Here is a 19,338-nt window from a genome sequence, read left to right on the forward strand (position 1 = left end):
TATGAGAGTTGGGTGGCAGGGGGAATGGGGGCTAACAATTATGGCAATATTTCAATGATTGCGGGCAGGGTTGCAATTCAATTATTTTAATTGCTGTCAAAAAATTGTATACCTGCAAAAAGTTAAATTTGGTAAAAACTATGTGATAACTATATCTAGAAAAAGAATGGGGGTGGGGGAGAATAGCTGCTGAGGCTCCCTATATAAAAGGAAACATCTCATAGGATTTGGTTCCTCGGTTTGGAGGTTTAGGGCCATGGTTTCACGGGCATTCCCGTTAATTTGCCTGAAAATAGACGCTTGGGAGCTCTGATGGTGTAGTGCTTATGTGTTGAGTTGCTAACAGCAAGGTCAGCAGTTTGAAACCACCAGGCATCCCCCAGGAGAGAGACAAGACTTTCTACTCCTGTCCAGAGTTGCAGAAATCCACAGGGGCAGCTCTACCCTGTCCTAACGAGTTGCTATGAGTCGGCATCCGTTTGTGGCAGGGAGTTCTGTTCTACCACTGCAGAGTGGCCGGGGTCTTTAAGGCTCAGTGACTGGTGGTTTCTATTCACGTGGAGCAACAGAGGAAGAAGAGTCAGGAAATGGAGGAGGGAATGGAATGTGTGGTGAATGGCCCCCACGAACAACTGGAACCTCCGCTGCCATGGAACTAGAAGAACTGGTTGGTGTCTGGCTCCCATTACTAAACACTTTCATTTAAAATTCCATAGAAAACACTGAGGAAAAGGGGGAAGTGTAGAATCGAATGTTAAAGACTTACGAACTCTAGGTTTCTGGAGTCGTGAAGGGTGGATGCACCGCTGAAAGTATTAGCCTAGGGGTCATCTTTAGATCTTAAATCAAAAATACTCCCTGAAGTCATCTTAAAATGGAACAATAAAAAAAAAAGGAACAATAACTCACTGTTATTGAGTCTGTTTCAACTCTAAATAGAACAACAGTTTAGCATAACGACTAATAAGGTCTATCTCGAGCATTGCATTTTTGGAGAACGACCAAGATGGGCTCAAATTAACCACAGTGATTTGAGAGATGAAGCAAAAACCTTGGGAGGCAGTGTGATTATGTTCACGAGGGAGGACCAACTCAGGAAAAGGGGGTGAGAACGGTTTCTCCACCCAAAGACTATCGCTCATGTCACTTGAATGGTACCGGTAGGAACTGATGGATTGGTGCGTGTTTTACTAGGATATTTCCAACAACAAGGACACAGTCAGTAACGTTTAGAAGAAGGAGGGAAAGGCATGCCAAGCAGCTGGCTGCCGCAGAATGCTGGTTTTGTGCTTGATTCCTTGGCTTGCTTTGGATAACCTTTAGCAAAAGGGAGGCTACATTACACACAGCGTCTAACGACTTATAGCAGCAGTTCTCAACCTGTGGGTTGCAACCCCTTTGGGGGTCAAACGACCCTTTCACAGGGGTCACTCAATTCATAACAGCAGCCAAATTACAGTGATAAAGTAGCAACGAAAATAATTTGATGGTTGGGGGGAGTCACTATAACATGAGGAACTATATGAAAGGGTCGTGGCCTTAGGAAGGTTGAGACCACTGCTCTAAAATAAAATGATGCAACTCCTGTTCTCTGCATTTTATACTGCATTTAAGAAACAGGAACAGATAAAATTGTCATTTGTCTTCTGATAGTCATAATCAAAGGCTGGAAATTAGAAGTGCCTATTAGAATCAACTGGAAAGTCTGTTATGTGCCCAGGAGTCAATGTCAGCTCCTGGTGACCCTGTAGGGCACAGCAGAATTGCCCCTTCAGGTCTCCAAGGTGTGCAGAAACAGGCTGCTACATCTTTCAGCTGCGGGGCTTCCAGGGGGTAAACACGGATGACCTTCAGTTAGCACCAAGCACTTAAGCCATCAGCACTCCTCCGAGACATGCATCAACAATGGTGAGTGAGCTCCGTGGGTGACCCTAATGTCCTGCTGGAGGTAGGCATTAATAGGTATGTTTTGCTTTAAGGACACAATAAGGAACCAAATCTAGACAACCTATGCTCCATTTTCATTTTGAATTTTATAACACCTTATTTCTAGCCCCATCACTCTGAGAGCATTTCACCTCATACTCCTCTAACCACCATCAGAAGACAGTTTGAACATGTGGTTAAACCAACAGACTCTGGACCAGCTGGGTCATGAGACCCCGAAGAAGGTGCTTAATTTCATCAAGGTAATGTATGCATTTGTTGAATAGGGGTAGGGAGTAATGATAGTAACTACCCTGTAGGGCTATAGTAAGGAATAAATGCACGAAAAATACTCAGCACAGTGCCTGATGTATAATACGCATGCACTCGGTGGAAGCTGCTAATATTATCATTGTCATCTTGATACCTATTGTTATAAATAATCCCAGAGCTCTCATGTGGTCAGTGCGTTCTCATGTGGTCAGTGGGTGTCACCTGGGTCACTCTGGATGGTGCAGGGTTTAGGTGCCAACAGGCTGCTTCCATGTTTAATGCACAGTGTGCTCAAGAACTACGCTTGAGAGGTTAGTTCATGTGAGCTCTTTAATTCCTTTCCGGTCAGGTCAACACAGCTTCACTGAGAAGGTAGCATGTCCCAGGTCAGGTGCAAGAAAGACTTGAGGCGAGCACACGCGAATGAAGGAGTCACTGAACCCCCACCAACCCTCCCATACAGGAGGTGACAGGAAAAGGGACCCAGGTGTTAGAGAGAAGACCCCACACCAACTCACCCTTGTGCCATTTTGACAAACACAAGTAACATGTCCTGGACCCATTAAAAATGAAGAGCAGCTTTCTCTGCCCAAACTCTTCATTGTAACGTTGAAAAATATCTTCATATTAGATACTGACTTCCATTCAATTCTATGATATGCATTTTAAAAAACAAATAAATGGTGAATATGAGGGTAAGCCAAACATGTTGTCACAAAATTATACAAACCTCATTAAATAAAAATATTAAAATGTCAAATTATTGTTTCTTGACCTATACTCTATGTAGGTCTATACGCTTCCGAAGGTTATATTTCCATTTTTCTAAATTCCCCTGAAGAATCTACCCTCATTGATTTACACTGAGTTTTGGCACCCTCCTGGAACTCGAGCTCTGCTCCTTTGGAAGGTTCTTGGAGTTTGGGAAACAAAAAGATGTCCGAGAGGGTACAATCCAGGCTATAGGGTGGATGGCGTATGGCTTCCCAACAAAATTCTTTTAGGTCCTCCCTGGCTATGTATGAAGAATGAGTAGGTACAATGTTGTGGTGAAGAAAAAAAATCCCTGGTGCAGTTCCTAGCCTTTTTCTCACGAAAGCAGTTTTCAAATTTCTGAAGACTTCTACCTAATAAGTTCCCATTATTGTCCTGGGTTTGTTGAGATAACTTATGAATATTAGCACTTTGAAATCCGACAAAACAGGTACCTGAACTTTCTGAGCTGAGTTCTCTGTCTTGAACTCAACTAGTCTAGTGGAGCTCCTTGGAGCCCGTCCTTTGGTTGGGATTTTTCTCTGAAGGTATCATAGCAAGACTGTGACCAGCAGTTTACTGACAGAGTTGGATTTTAGCTGTCCACTGACTGCAGAGCTATGTTTAAACGTGTTTTATTTTAAATAAGTCCATGTATGTATGAACTGGGACTTTAATAGTAATATACATTGATTATCCTAGCATACTAAATATAGTTTTAGAGCTAGAAACGTTTTAGAAATCTAGGCTAACACCGTTATTATGGAGATGAAAATTCAACATTTGAGTAAGTTAAGAGTGCTGCCTAATGTCACAGTTAGTTAGTGGCCAAGTTAAGGTTATTGCCCCAGACTCTGGCTTCCAATTGATTTTTATTTCACAACATCTTCTAGTCCCACTGAAACTATAATGGAAAGCAGAATTATCTCTGGCAAAGAGTCTGTATTCATTCATTCAACTGTTGTTGAACTAATATGGTGTGATCCGTATTGGGCAAATACTAAGAAGTGGTAACATGATAGACTTGATGGGATCTTTGCAAAGCTTTATTAATGAAATAACAAAATAAATACATGAAATAAATATTTTTTGTAATAAAGGCAAGGCAGAGAATAAATAGAAAAGATAAGATTCTATTTTAGGCAGATTGGTCTAAGTAAAATTCTCTGAGCAGATAATAATTGAGCTTAGGGATGAGAATGAAGCAGTCCCGTTAAATGCTGGGAAGAGAGTTCCAGGCTCAAGGAATGGTTGATGCAAATTTCATGGGTGAAGGGGGAAGCATTTTTCATTCTAGAATCTTCTAGATTGCTGTGGTAGCTACATAATCTGTTGTCAATTTGAGATTTATGAGTGAAGGGGTGGAGTTTACCTGTCAATCAAATCACAGCTTGATGACCTCATTTGGAGGCACTAAGGAAATAAATAGCCCACTAGAGGCGGGATACTCACTCACTCCCTGAGAGACATCCCTGACAAGAAGCCACATGGAGCTACCCTGATGCAGCCAGAGTCCTGGGAGCGGGAGGAGCTACATGGAGACCCCTGCCAGTGCTGAGATGCTTACAACCCCACTGGCCTGTGATCATCCTGCATTCCACATCATTGCATGTGTTTAATGAGTTTGAAGAGGACTTCATAGATTGGTATCAGACATATGGGCTAATAGTGGACTTACAGACTTGGTTTGGACTTGGCTGGGATGTTTTCTCAATATCCAATTCCTCTTGTAAACAAAGCTCTTTTCTATACACATATGAGTGTTTATGAATTTGTTTCTCTAGTCTACCCGGACTTACACAATTGCCAATGTGACTGAAGACTAGTGAACGAGGGGCAGAATGGCAGTCTAAGAGGTGGCATAAGTAGCAGATGATACAGGGATTAAAAAGTGATCGGAAGGTGTTTGGACTCTAGCCTAAGAATAAAGAGAATCTGTAAAGGATTTTTAAGCTACATAATTCTTGGCCAATTCCACTGCTTTGTGGAAAACAGAATCAATGATATTCCTTTTGAACAGTGTCTGCATATCATTTTTCTATTATCAGACACATAAACATCAAAACAAAAGTGGAGAATGACATAGAACTCACATTTAAGGAGACGTTAAAGGCAATTGCAAGACAAAGCAAGCTGTTTTAAGTGTAAGATGTTAAATGTAGGTTACACAGTCAGCACAAAGAAATGTAATCTATTAATCAAATCATAGAAGTAGAAAATGAAAAAGAATCAATAAATTCATAAAAAACAATAATAAATGAAAGGAAAAGAAAATCTATACACAAAAGATCTATACAGAAAGTAAAAAAGAGAAACTATTTAGCTGTAATAAATTCATCCTTATTGATAATCATGTGTGATATAAATGGATTATATGTACCAGTCATATAATCCTGAGACAAAAATATAAGTAGGTTAAAAATCAAAAGATGGAGGAAAAGTATAAAGGAAATCGTAATCTGAAAAAGCAGGAGAGGCGATATTAAATCTGACAAAACAGAACTTAAGTCAAAGTCAATTATAAGAGAGAAAGACATTGTACAATGATAAAAGGAAAATTCAACAAGAAGGCATAATAATAGTAGTATTGGCCTATGTACATATATTTATAGGACAATACAATGAAGCTGCAGACGGGCCTCGGCTCACACCTTCCCTCAATACAAGAACACTTTGTTCTAACAAACTGGCATGCTGTGATGCTCATCCCCAACCCACCCCCACACTGAAGACAAAATGGGTAAATAAGCAGATGTGGTGAAAACAGAGGATGGTGCCCGGCTATTAAAAGATATAGTGTCTGGGGTCTTATAGGCTTGAAGTTAAACAAGCGGCCATCCAACAGTGAAGCAACAAGCCCACATGGAAGAAGCACACCAGCCGGTGCAATTGTGAGGTGTGGAGACTGGGCAACGGGCATCAGAGGCTCACAACAAACAGTAAACATACAAACAAACAAAAATGCATTGGTAAGAATGCAGGGGGGGTTGGAGAGGAGACCCACAGCCCATCTATGGACAATGATACATCCCCCCACAGAGGGGTTGCAGGGAGGGGGTGAGTCAATCAGGGTGCAGTAGAGCACTAATGGGTCACACAATATACCTCTGATCCCTGGAGGCCTCCTCCCCCCTACCCCCCTGCTACCCTCCTGCTATCGTGATCTCAGTGCTGCTTCCCAATCTAGACTAGACGGGAGCAAGTACCTAGGTATAGGCAAGAGATAGAACTCACAACACATGGAACCCAGGAACAGGAACGGGAATAGAAATATCAAAAGGGTAGGGGGAATGGGGGTAGAGGTGGGGAGGGAGGGGGGCACCGATCACAATGAATGGCACAGAACCACACACCCTCATCCAGGGGGAAGAACAACAGAAACCAGAGGGGAAGGGAGATAGCGGTCAGTGTGAGATGTGAAAATAATTAATAGTCTACAACCTATCAAGGGGCCATGAGGGTTTGGTTGGGAAGGTGGGTTGGGGAAGGAGGGAAAAAAAGATGAGCTGATCCCAAGGGCTCAATGGAAAGTAAATGTCTAGAAAAGAATGATGTAATATATGTATGAATATGTCAGATACAATGGATGTATGGTTTGTAACAAGACTTGTAAGAGCCCCCAATAAAGTGATTTCATAAAAACAAATAAAAAGAGAAAAAAAGACATGTCTTTAAGGTTTATATTAAACAATTAAAGCAATTAATTAAATGTTAAAAAGAAGGCATAAACCAAAATGTCAGAATTTGAAAGTTTATAAATTAAACTCTTATGTCAGAATTTGAAAGTTTATAAATTAAACTCTTACAGGACTAAGGAGAAAATGGACACATCAGCAATAATAATAAGGCATTTCAACACACCCTTTCAACAACGAACGGAACAATTATAAAGAAAACCAGCATATATATAGAAGACCTGAACAACACTGTTAACCAACTGGACTTAACAGACATCTACAGAACAAATCACCAAACAGAAGAACAATACAAAGTTTTCTCCAATGCACATGAAACATTCTACAGAAAAACGGACCTGTATTCTAGCTTAAAAAAAAGACCTATATCTATGTTAGATCACAAAGCTAACTTCAACAAATTAAAAAATAGCTGAAATCATACAAAGCATCTTTTCTGCCCTAAAGATATGATGCTAGAAATCAGTAACAGGAAGAATGAGAAAATGAACAAATAAGTATGTGAAAATAAAATATTATTAAAAAGCTACTGGGTCAAAAAAGAAATCAAAAGTGAAATTTCAAAAATATGCTATGATGTGTTTCACATTTTCACCATTATTCTTTAATAAGGCAGTATTCCATTGTACATGTGTCAGACTGGGTTGACTAGAGAAACAAATCCAGAGACACTCATATATGTGAAAGAAAGACCTTTGTATCAAGAATGGTTGACAGTTTGGACCCACCAGTCCCACCATGGGAGAACGATGAGCAGACTACTCCAGAATAGATTTACAGCCCCGGAAACTCTAGAGGGCAGTTCTATAGCGTCTACCCTACCGGGTCACTATGAGTTAGAATCAGTTCACTGGCTAAAAATTTGGTTTGAGTTTTTACTAATCTTTATGGAAGCTGACTGCCACATCTCTTTCCAGTGGGGTGACTGGGAGTTCGAACTACCAGCCTTTTGTTTAGCAGCCAAGAGCTTTACTACTATGCCACCAGGGCTCAAGGCCAGGTCAAGACTCTCCAAATAGACATGTTTGCTCCTTTGTTGCTGTTTTTAGTTTTCTCTCTTAAAAGCTTGAGGGGCCGCCAGTTCCCTTTCCCAACATGCAAAGCTATTTATGCCAGTTGAGAGTTCAGCCTCTCCTCCTCCCTCTGAACAGGAAACGTGTGTGTTGTATCTGGATTACGTCCTTATTTTCCTCATAGCAAAGGTTTTGGCTGCAGGCTCTTCCACCTTGACTCAGCCTCGCTGCATGATAGCAGTGATATCCTGCGTGCACCCTTGTGCGCTTTCTCCAGAGCAGAGCTGTGCCAACAGCGTTTCACTGCCATGACCTGATTCAGTGTGCGTCCCAGAGAAGGTAGGAAATGATTGCTTGGCAAGCTGTGGACATAGGAGCTGTGTGGGCTCCGCAGGCCCAGTGATGCACACTCAGGGGGGACATGGCTTCAATTCCCACATTTCTTTCACACAAAGCATGATTATATGGAAGTGCTTCCATATGGTCTATGGACAAACCCAGCCAAAACTGGCTTTCAGCTGGCCAGCTTCGGAGCGGCAGCAGACCTAAAGAGGCCAAAAGGAAAATCAAGACTGAGGAATACCATGCTTTTGTGGAGGCATGAATCTTCATTAGCTGGAGCTTTAGCCCAAATACTTAGAGATAGAGTCTGCTGAGAGATCAGGAATGTGCAGACGCCCCTGGCTTCCCCATGCCCCTGCTCCTTGCTCCCCGCTGTGCTCAGTGATCTGATGGGGCCTTCAGTGTCCCTTTCTTTTTAGACAATGATCTAAAACATAGGTATTTTGAGAGTTCTTAGCTTGGAAAGTCTTGACTTGGCATCAGGGGCTGGGACACACTGTGGTCGCCCCAAATAAACCAAAATGGCGGCCCGTGTGCACATGAGCTTTTTCCTGGAGAGGATCTGCCAAGCTTTCAACACCGTCTCAAAATGATCTATTGCTCAAAAATGGATCAACAAAGAAAGAGAAAGGGGAAAAGAGAGCGACACTAGGAACTACCTTCCCAGCGAGGGAAGAATTACCAAGTGCAAAGAGATCAGCCCGTCCTACCCCTTCTCATCTCAGGGCCTCGTCTGTCTCCGAAAAAGACGGATTTCTTGACACATTTTCACTCGACTTCTATGTTGGTTCAATTAAAATTATCTCCAGTTCTAATCTCTCTTGGACCCTAACAAAACAAGATTTTTTTCTGCTGAGCTTTCCAAAATGTTGTAGGCCAATTCTAGCTCCGGGCATTTCCCCAACACCCGAAGCTAGCTTTTTCCCCTCTCTCTCTTTTAATCTTCTAGATCCAAAAACCTTCCTGAATTAACCCTTCCCAAGAGAGTCCATCTCTTTAAATCGTCTTCCCCCATGATTTACTCAAGGAGTCCTGGCAATGGAGTGGGTTAAGGGTTAAGCTACAGTTAACCACAAGGTCAGCCATTCAAACCCACCAGCGGCTCAGAGCACAGTGAGGCAATCCGCTCCTGTAAGGATGTATAGCCTCGGAAACCCTCCGGATCAGTTCTGCTCTGCCTTACGGGGTCGGTATGAGTTGGCACGGGCTCGGTTGCCATGGGGAGAAGTGACTCCTCTCTGACATGTCCACAGTGTCCTCCATCCTCATTAGTCTCACTGCCACCAAGTCCGTGCCAACCCATAGCACCCCTACCCACTTGTAGCTCTCTTTACAAGAAGCTTTTGATTGATTCAAGGATTGAGTTAAAAATCTGTTTACAAAGGCCCACATTTACATTCAACGTGTGTAAGAGGTGTGACATCTTTAGGAACCCAAATAAATAATATTTCTCATAATGACAAAGCCAGTAGTGAGCCCTCTCTGGGTGTCAGAGACTACTTGGAGTTGAGTTGAGTTATATAATCCTAAAAGCGACTCTACAAAGGAAGCTCTATTGTTTCTCAGTTCAAACTGAGAGCGCCCGTGGCATGAGCACGTTATCTAACTTGCCCTGCTTTCCTAGTCAGGAAGCAATAGACCTGGAAGGTAAATGCAGGCAACCTGGTCCCAAACTGAGCTCCTAACAACTTCCCTCCATAATCAATGATGAACAATATTTTTTAATGTCTCCTGTCCTGCCTTCCTCATCTGTAAAACTGATTTGACAAAACAAAATTGCACAATGCAAGTTGCTGGTGAAGTAAAGCTAGATAGCTGAAGAGAATTCTTTTGACTGGCCAAGCATTCAATTAATATTAGCAATAACAGAATGGGTGGGACCTTAAATATTTGGTTCCTTGTTGCCCTAGAATCTAGGATATCATGTGCCACAGTTTTGGCCAGTGAAGCAAAATTCCCTGGGGAGGGCTTCGCTCCCTGAACAAAGAGAATATAAGATCAAAACACTGTGTTTTGCACTATCTTCTTCATTGCCTGGGAGATGCAGCGGTGAGGCATGAATAATCAATCCATGGTGATATTCCAATCACAGGGATGAAAGCCACCCTTGAAGAAGAAAGAAGATTCTGGTCCCTTAAAGATATAGAATGGTTTCCTAGCCTTCGCCTGCCTACTCCAGACTTCTTTTTAAAAAAGACAGCAGACTACTTTATACGTTGGGATATTTGTATTTTCAATAGGATACATTCCTTACTAATACACCAACATTCAAAGTTTCCTCCCCTATGAAATCCAGAGATTCAACCTTCTATGAGTTCACAGACGCCTGTCTGAGCCAGCCTCTTGCCAGTGCTTCTCTAAACTGTCACGCTCTTGTTGGCGTCCTTCCACTCCTTTTCTCATTAATAACATTCTCCTCAGTCCCACTCTCCTTCCTGATGATCCAAACCCCAAACCCAACTCACTGCCGTCCAGTCAATCCCAATTGACAGGAACCGGATAAGATGGCATAGAACTGCCCCTGTGCATTTCTGAGACTGTATATCTTTACAGGAGTAGAAAGTCTCATCATTTTCCCAAGGAGCGGCAGATGGTTTAGAACTGCTGACCTTGTGGTTAGCTGCAACCAGGGCTTCATCTGAATTAAGAGAGACAGTCAAAGCCAAGAGTCTGGGATTCACTTAATTTCTCTGCATCAACCCCAACTGCGTTTGTTGTCCAGGTATCCAACTATTGACAGGGTGTTGGTATGTCCCTTCTTGTCTGGGTCAAATCCTCCCTTCTATTCTCACCTTCTGTTTATTCATCAACACATTGCAAATCATTGAAAGCACTCACGTTATGGTCGAGAAACAATTAGACCCTGTATTCATGTTGACCTCACAACATTCACCGGCCATTAGCTCCTTTTAGAAATTATGTATTGCTTTGGTGTCTATGATATCTTGTATGAAGTTTTGATCCGACTGCTTCTACTTACTGCTACTTACTGCTCCCATTCCTCCTCAGCAGTCCTTTGTTGACTTCCTCCTTGGCTCACTACCTTGTTTCAGGCGTTCTTCTCCTGATAGACTCTACACATGCACTTTTACACATGCATAACAAAATAGCGCCAACAGAGGGCTCTGCTACCAGCAATCCGTGACCAGTCCTCCAATCACAAACAAGATGCCCTTCAAAATCTGTTTAAAGGTATTAGAAAGCCATCAAGGTGCTGAGAATTCATGAGGCCAAACTTTTGGAGAGTATGGAAATTCAGAGTGCTCTTACCTTTGATATGTATTTCCTCTTTAGGAATGCCTTATCCAAATGGACAGCAAACATGTCCACTCAGCTCCTCTAGCTGGAAAACTTGCATTAGTCCACTTCCCTATGCAGCTACAGTCTTGGAAATCAACGGTGAGGGTGGGGGGTGGTCCACTGGTCACTAGGAGTCAGCCTCGACTCGATGGCAATGAGTTTGTTTTTGATGAACTGTTTAATATTATAATCTTGTTTCAAAGAGTTACAATTGTGTTGATTCCACCTATATCTTTCTTCAGCCTGTCTATTCCTGTTTGTGATAGTTAGGGCTTATTGTGGCAACCTGGCTGATAAACACATGTGGGATTAATTGAAGGGCGCAGAGATAAATGGCTCCGTGAGCCTTGCCTTTCTAGTTCTCTGGTCTCTTGCGCTCTGAGGGTCCGACCACTGTGTGACTGCCTCAGCCAGCAAGGCTCACTTCCTGTGAGACATCCCTGAGGAGAAGCCACATGGACCTACCCCGATGCAGCCCTGGGTGCTGGAGCAGCTGCGTGGAGACCCCTGCCAGCGCTGAGATGCTTACATGCTCACTGAATAGGCTTTCCTCCTGCAGTCAGCGTCATTGCGTGTTTTTCATGTTTTTTGTGAGTTTGAGGAGGACTTTGTAGGTCAGTGTCGGACACATGGGCTAATGTCGGACTTACGGGCTTGGACTGGGCTTGGTTGGGATGCTTAATGTATAATTACCCTTTATATAAAACTCTCTTATAAAATAAGATTTTTTATGAATTTTGTTTCTTTAGTCTACCCACACTAGCACACTGTTCATCGGTTCATCGCCTTCCATAAAGCCACGGGCCAGTGTTTCATCATTCCAAACCATCCAGATTGGCAGTGAGGTGGGGAGGAGGGAAGATTCCTAATTGTACTCCCTCCTTCCAGGCTTACAGCACAGGTCATCTGACCTTCACTTACAATTAGAATTATTTTACTGCAACACAAATTTAATCAAGTCACTCCACTGCCTAAATTGCTTTAATGATTCCTGAATTTAACCTGAAATTTGAAGCAAAACATGGAACATGCTTGGCTTCTGCATGCCATTCTGTGTTCTCTACTACATATAATGTTCATTCAAGCCTGGGCAACATACTAGTATGTCTTCCAAAAGACTTTTGAATATCCTGTTTTCCTCTGCCTGAAAATCCATCTCCACACTCTACCTCTCCTGGTTACATCAAAGTGAATTAGAATGAATTACAGGAGGAAAATAAGTACTGGCAGAAAACATAGGTGAATCATTTTTTCCCTTTAAAGCAAAGGTCAACAAATTGCCACCTAAGGCCATATATAGCCTGCAGACTATTTAAAAGTTTTATTGGAATACAGCCCCACCCATTTGTTGACATATTATCTGTAGTTGCTTTTACCTACATAGGCAGTGTTGAGTAATTGGGACAGAGACAACATAGCTTCCAAAGCCTACAAGACTGGTTCTCTGCCCCTTTTCAGAAACAGTTTAATACTACATTAAATAATTTTTTCAATGCAGCAATTCTCAGCACACACAGAAATATTCAAAAAACTTTAAACTCAGAACCTTATTAGTTCTCAAGCACACAAACAAAATTGAAAGTCAAACGGCAACCTTAATAAGTGTAACAAAGAGTTAACATTCTCAATCTATTGAAAACTCAGTCAGTAAGGGAAACAGCCATTTCTAACCAGGAAAATGGGTACATTGTCTCAATACTTCCTTGAAACATGCAACTCGTACATGGCCCATCCACAGAAGACAATCGCTTCCATCTTGTCAGCAATCACAGGAAGCCAATTTAAAGAAATTGTTATTCATGGTTTATGGAACAAACTGACACATACTTAAAAAACAGTAATACCCTGAAATGGCAAATTTTTTAAGAAACAGGCGGTCTTACGCAGCGGTCACAGGAACAAAAATCCCATATGCACTCTGTAAGAGATGTGACTCGGAAAACTGGTCAAAGGGTCTTTCCAACTAAAAAGCTTAGTAGTAGGGAAATGGTGTCCTTATAACTGACAATCTAAGGCATGCTCTGTTCTATGGTAACCAAGTGTTGGGTGTTCGACCTACTTTTTTCAGGAGAAACATGAGACTTGGCTTGTCCCCGCACGAGTCTACAGGTGGAGCCATCGCCAGCACAGAGCCCACAACTGTCTTCCTTGGCCTTACTGCCCAGTTGACGATCACAGCCCACTGCCTGCCGAGAGAAGCATGGTGGTCAGAGTGGACAGGGATACAGGGGAGGCGAAGCACGAGCTATTTCAGGAAGCTTATGACTATTATTATCTTTCTTAAAGACGTGGATGTGAATTAGTCCTATTTTATGAGAACACAGTATAAGGTCGAACGATATAACATTTACAGTATACTATAATTTATAAGCTTCTTATGCAAGGCACAGATCATTTTAAAAGAAAAGAAATGTCACTGACGTGAACTCTTCCTCTATGTAGTGAACCCTCGTTTATCGCGGTTAATCGGTTCTAGACCCTACCGTGATAAATGAAATTCCGCAAAGTAGGATTCCTTATTTGTAAATCAAATATTTTCGTAGTTAGAGCATAGAGGACATGAAAAAACACCCTTTAGTCACCATTACACTCGTATTACCCAATTTATTAAACGAAAAAGGGGAAATGCAGTAAAACATTTTGGACGTTACAATGATCATTTATTATTTATTATATTATTTATGGCATCAAGCGTGTACAGTATGAGCCAATCAGTGGCAGTAATGACAGAGCATGCGCTGTTACGCAAAAACCGCGATAAGAGTGAAGCCGCGGAAGTCGAAGCGCGAAGTGGCGAGGATTCACTGTACCCCCATTCTCCTTCTCTTACTTATATTTTTATTCAGATATAACTTGTATAAGTACAGAAATTAAAGAAGAAATTGTATATACAATTGAAGTCCCTTCCTTCGACTTCCCTCTCACTGCTATTTAGTCAATTGTGACTCATCGTGACCCTGTAGGACAGGGTAGAACTGCCCAGGAGGGTTTCTAAGACTGTCATTCTTCACAGGCGAAGGAAGCCTCATCTTTCTGACCTCACTATTAGCAGTCAACTCATAACCACTATGCCACCAGGGCTCCCTCTATCACTCTAGATAGTGCAAATGGTTTGTGCTCCACTACAGACCTGGTTCTGGTGTTTCAAATCACCCGGGGCAACAAGGTGATCTTCCATAAAGCAGACAGCCAAGAAGCCCTGTGGGGCAATCCTACTTTCTAAGACAGGAGTCACTGTGGGTCAGTAATTTCCCCCCCTTCTACGACCACCCACACAAACACACACACTAGTCTTTGTCTCTCATTTCCTCCTAGACACAACCATTATCCTGAACTTGGTGTCTAGCATTCTGGGCCATAGTTTTCCTTTAATTTTCCCTCTCTATTTCTATCTCTACCCCAGTACACCTATATCTCTCTATCCTTTTCTTTATAATTCCCTGTTTATATCTCTTTGCTATCTCTATCATCTGTACCTATACTTACATAGCTTGATCATTTATCAATATGTCTAAATACATCTATTTTATAGGCAATTTAATAAATATAAGAAACTAATGAAGAGGATGTCTCATATGAAATATGCTATCTTTCTATGTCTTGTGAATTATTTTCTATATATATGCATAATACATACACACACATATAATAGACTTTTATAATATATATGCTAGACTACTAGCCTCATTACATACTTTCCTTTTAATGTATGCATCTTTGACGTGATTTTGCCCAGGTATATGAACTGAACGGATTATTTAATCTTGCTCCCCATTCACGCATCTGTACCCCTGTAACCAGTTGCTGTCTAGTCAATCCTGATTCCTGGGAACACTCATGGGTGCCAGAGTAGAATTGTGCCTTGAAGGGTCATCGTTTGCAGGCTACTTCTTTGGAAATACATCACCAGCCCTTTCTTCCAATGTTCCTGTGGGTGGACTGAACCACCGACCTTTTGATTAGCATCAAAGGTCATTAACCATTTTCACCACCCAGGTATTTATATACCTAGCATTCAGATACATGGGAAATAAACAGCCCACTTCTAAATCCAATGCTCCTGGACCCTCCCTGTTCCATTGCCACTTTTTATAGGCAAGTTCTTGACCCACTCAAACTCTAGGAACTTCATTATTTCTCAAGAGCAAAATGGAGATATTATGTTATACTTCTTGTAGGATATTGCTTAAAAACCAAAACAAACTCACTGCCATCTAGTCGATTCCAAGTCCTAGTGACCCTGTGTGTCAGGGTAGAACTGCCCTGTGGGTCTCCGAGACTATAACTCATCATGGGAGTAGAAAGCCTCACTCTTCTCCTGAGGAATAGCTGGTGATTTTGAACTGCGGACCTTGCGTTTAGCAGTCCAGCGAGTAGCCACTACACAAGTGATTCGAACTGCTGACCTTGCGTTTAGCAGCCCAACGAGTAGCCACTACACAAGCAAGGCTCCTTAGAATAGGGTTCTAGTGTGGATTAAATGAGAAAAATGCATGTAATGTTCCTAGTACAGTGGTCAGAAGATAGCAAACTGTTCAATAAATATGGGTCCATTTTAATGATCTGATTTTCATTTTGTTTTGACTCCTGGGAAGAGCCTCTGAGCTTTAGTTTGGGAAGTGACTGAAGCAGACTCTATATTCAAGGTGTTGACAAGGAAATCAAATGGGAGGAAGGAGAAGCCACATTTAAAGGGGATTATTCACAAAACGTTAGTGTTAACAGGAAGGAAAAGATCAAATGAAAGCTTCAGGGAGTGGTCCGAAAACTCCCAAGGAAGTTTAAAAAGTTGAGGACATTTAACCTGTCAATAGAGTTATTTTCAAATCCACAAAGGGCTGTTATGAGGAAAGGGTTTAGATTTGTTCTGCGTTTTTCCAAATGTCAAGAACTACAGATTTCAGCATAATTTAGCTTAAAATGAGGAAGTTTGAAAAGTCACAGTTATCCAATAAGTATTCAATCATGGGCTAGGAGACATTTGGGCAGAAAAATTGTAGCGGGGACTGAAATAATTAGTAGCTGAATCCATCTAATTTGCAGCTCTTTTCCCCTGAAGATGAAGTAAAATCTTACAAAGCTAGGAATCCACGTGAGTACTAACAGCCGATTTTTAGTGAATGCTTACTCTGTGCCGGGCATGATGCCAAGTCCATGTCAGGCCAATCTCAACTCCGTGTCTCCTCAATCCTAGGATGCTGGCAATATCTTTGGTCTCTGTATTACACACAATGAACCGGTACGGCAGGAGTTCAAACAAATTCAAGGTTAGAAAGGTCTGTAAGCGGACAAGAGCACTGATGCCTTCCACACACCGTGGATTAACCAATCATTCGGGATCAACAGGGCAGCATTGACCCAAGCACCATGTTTAGAAAGGTTAGGGAAGCAGGAGGGCGGAACCAGAGAGAAGAGGGGACAAGTGATGGGCACTGACCGGAATGCTATGGAGGACTGGAAACAAAATGTGTATGAAACTGTTGAATATAAAACGGATGATCATCTACTTCACAGTACAACAATTTTTACAAGAGAATTAAATTTGTCCACAAACTTTTTGAAGCCTCCTGGTATATTGTGCTAGTAATGGGACTGAATCCCAGGTCACCAGAATCTTAACCCAAATGTTCTGCCTTCTTCACCTTTAGCCCCAGCAGCTGGACAGTGAAGAATCCAATTGCAGAAGCCATGATATTAATGTTCACAAGTGCATGTGGAATAACTTAAGAGAGTGATTTTGGACACACACTTGCATGGTTGGGATTCAAAGAATAACTTGTGTCTGTGTATCTTTCTACCAGGGGAGTAATTCTACCATTAAATTATAGCGATCCTGTGCCTGGGCCAAGTTCTGTCCTCACACATTCATGTCCCTGAGCACTTAGCATTTCATGAGAATGAGATTCGCCCTTTATCTGATCATCCGGGAAGGGTGTGGGCTTAAGAGCTAGGATGGGCTTGTTTTGAAGCGTGTTTAGGGCCCTTATAAGATCTTGGGCAATTGAATACCTCCCTGAGCTCTTATATTGGTTTCATAGTATTTTTAAAGTTACATTTCATCCAAATCTTGCAGCCAAATAAGGCATATGAAAATATCATGGGGAAATCATATCTGAAAATGAAGTCTAGTTGCCTTGTGATTCATAGGATATAAAACAGAATGGATCTTGAAAATGCCCTCATTTTCACTAAACTTTGCCTTTCTCATCATATTCACCAATAGCATGGGCAGTTCTACTCTGTCCTATATTCAATACGAATCCAAAGTGACTCAGTAGGAACACATTTTGGTATTGGGTTACTACAAGAAAAAAAGAAGAAGAAGAAGAATCCAAACCCATTTCCACCGAGTCCATTCCAACCCCTGGCAAACCCATGTGGTACAACATAGAACGATGACCCGGAGTTTTCCTGGCTGTGATCTTTTCTAAAGCGATCACCAAGTCTTTTTTCCGAGGTGCTGGTCGGCAGATTCAGCAGGCAAACCATTTGTGCCATCTAGAGATCTAGGACTATGGAGAAACCTAACCTATATCACCTTTGTATGCCATCAAGTTGATTCTGATTCATAGTAGCCCACGTGTCGGAAGCAGAACTGCCTGATGGGGTTTCCTAGGCTGTTATCTCCATGGGAAGAGATCACCAGGTCTTTCTCCCACGGAGCCGCTTGGAGCAGAGCACTCAGCCGTGGGGTCACTAGGGTTCCTTATCCATACAGGAGAACAAACGAGCCGTTAAGGACAAAGCATGGGCATTCATATAGCAAGATATTCTTTACTAATTAGAAATTTCATGTTAAAATCCAACTTATGAGCTTCTGCTGACAAATAAGAGTGCTGTCACCTTTGTCCATGGTTGATGCCTTCACAATGAACATGGATGAGCACTTTCCAGTTCACAATGTCCCTCGTCCCTCCCTGTCACCACACTCCAGCAGCTTCCCCTCTGGGCCATGTAGAAACATTTGAGTTCCAACCTTGGTTCTAAGATGCCTAGGTATGGTTCTTTTATTGCCTGGACTATCTTTACCAGAAACACTTAAAAAAATTTAATTGCAAATTTCAGTGACCCGTATAACAACACAAAAAGGAACATCTGTATAGTTTAATGACTAAGAAAATAGATTTTGGAGTTAGGTTGCTTGAGGTCAAAATCCAGCTCACTCATGTTCTAGTTAGGCAACCTGGAACAATTACTTGCCCTCTTCAAGTTTCCATGTCCTTACAAATAAAATGGAGATAATGACTGTCGGTAATCTCTAGGATGCCCAAGGGCAAGACAGGAAGAGTTTAGAAAATGACTGATGGATAGTCAGTGCCCAGTAGGTGTTGTTGTTGGTGTTGAGTGGACACCAACTCATGGATTCCTTCTGTACAACCCAGGGAAATGCTGCCCTCTCCTGAGCCGTCTCCCTGACCCTAATTTGTAGGTATTGGTTGCTATTATTTTTATCATGGAGCTGACTTCGTTTTTGGTTTTCTTCTGACTATGCCTCTAGCCTTAACATCTACTAATGTCCCACAGTACACATTTCCACCTCAGCTCCATAGATGGAGTCATAGATCCGGAAACACACCGGGCTATTAATCCTTTGCTCAGGATTCCTTTCCTCGTCTCTGTGTAACGAACTCCTTCTCAACTTTTCAAAACCTCTGCGTCAAAGCGATTCCTTGTCCAGGGAGTTCTCTCTGACCCCCAGAATAATTTTGTTTAATGGCAACTAGGTGTGCATGTAATTATAAATGCTCATCGTCAAAAACTTGTAAAGCCACAACTAAAACGGATCATCCTATTGATAAGTGCTAACATGTAGTAGAAGAGCTTAAAGCAAAGCTGGTGACTGTAACGGGAAATCACTAGCAGTGTGTAAACTAGTAGAATGGAGTTGGAAGCCTTGAGCTTTGGGAGCATCAGTCACCAGGCAGTATCAAATTTGGGGGAGCAAGGGTGGGAGAGAAAGGAAGACCAACTAGCTAGGCAACACACAAGAAATTGGCGAGTCTACTGTTGGGGTGAAAGATGTTAGTGAGTTCTGG

At 42.0% G+C, this 19,338-nt stretch overlaps 1 protein-coding gene across 1 annotated transcript in view; it reads right to left on the reverse strand.

The window, feature by feature from the left end:
• ADAMTSL3 (ADAMTS like 3) overlaps nt 1–19,338 on the reverse strand; it is a 411,606-nt gene that overhangs the window by 229,985 nt on the left and 162,283 nt on the right. The window contains exon 6 of the mRNA XM_045286295.1: nt 13,362–13,488. Within this exon, the coding sequence (XP_045142230.1) occupies nt 13,362–13,488 (127 nt within the window). The remainder of the gene's footprint in view (nt 1–13,361; nt 13,489–19,338) is intronic.

Source organism: Echinops telfairi, unplaced genomic scaffold, assembly GCF_000313985.2.
Source record: "Echinops telfairi isolate 266 unplaced genomic scaffold, ASM31398v2 ScPeMD7_7;HRSCAF=31, whole genome shotgun sequence".
Taxonomy (NCBI): domain Eukaryota; kingdom Metazoa; phylum Chordata; class Mammalia; order Afrosoricida; family Tenrecidae; genus Echinops; species Echinops telfairi.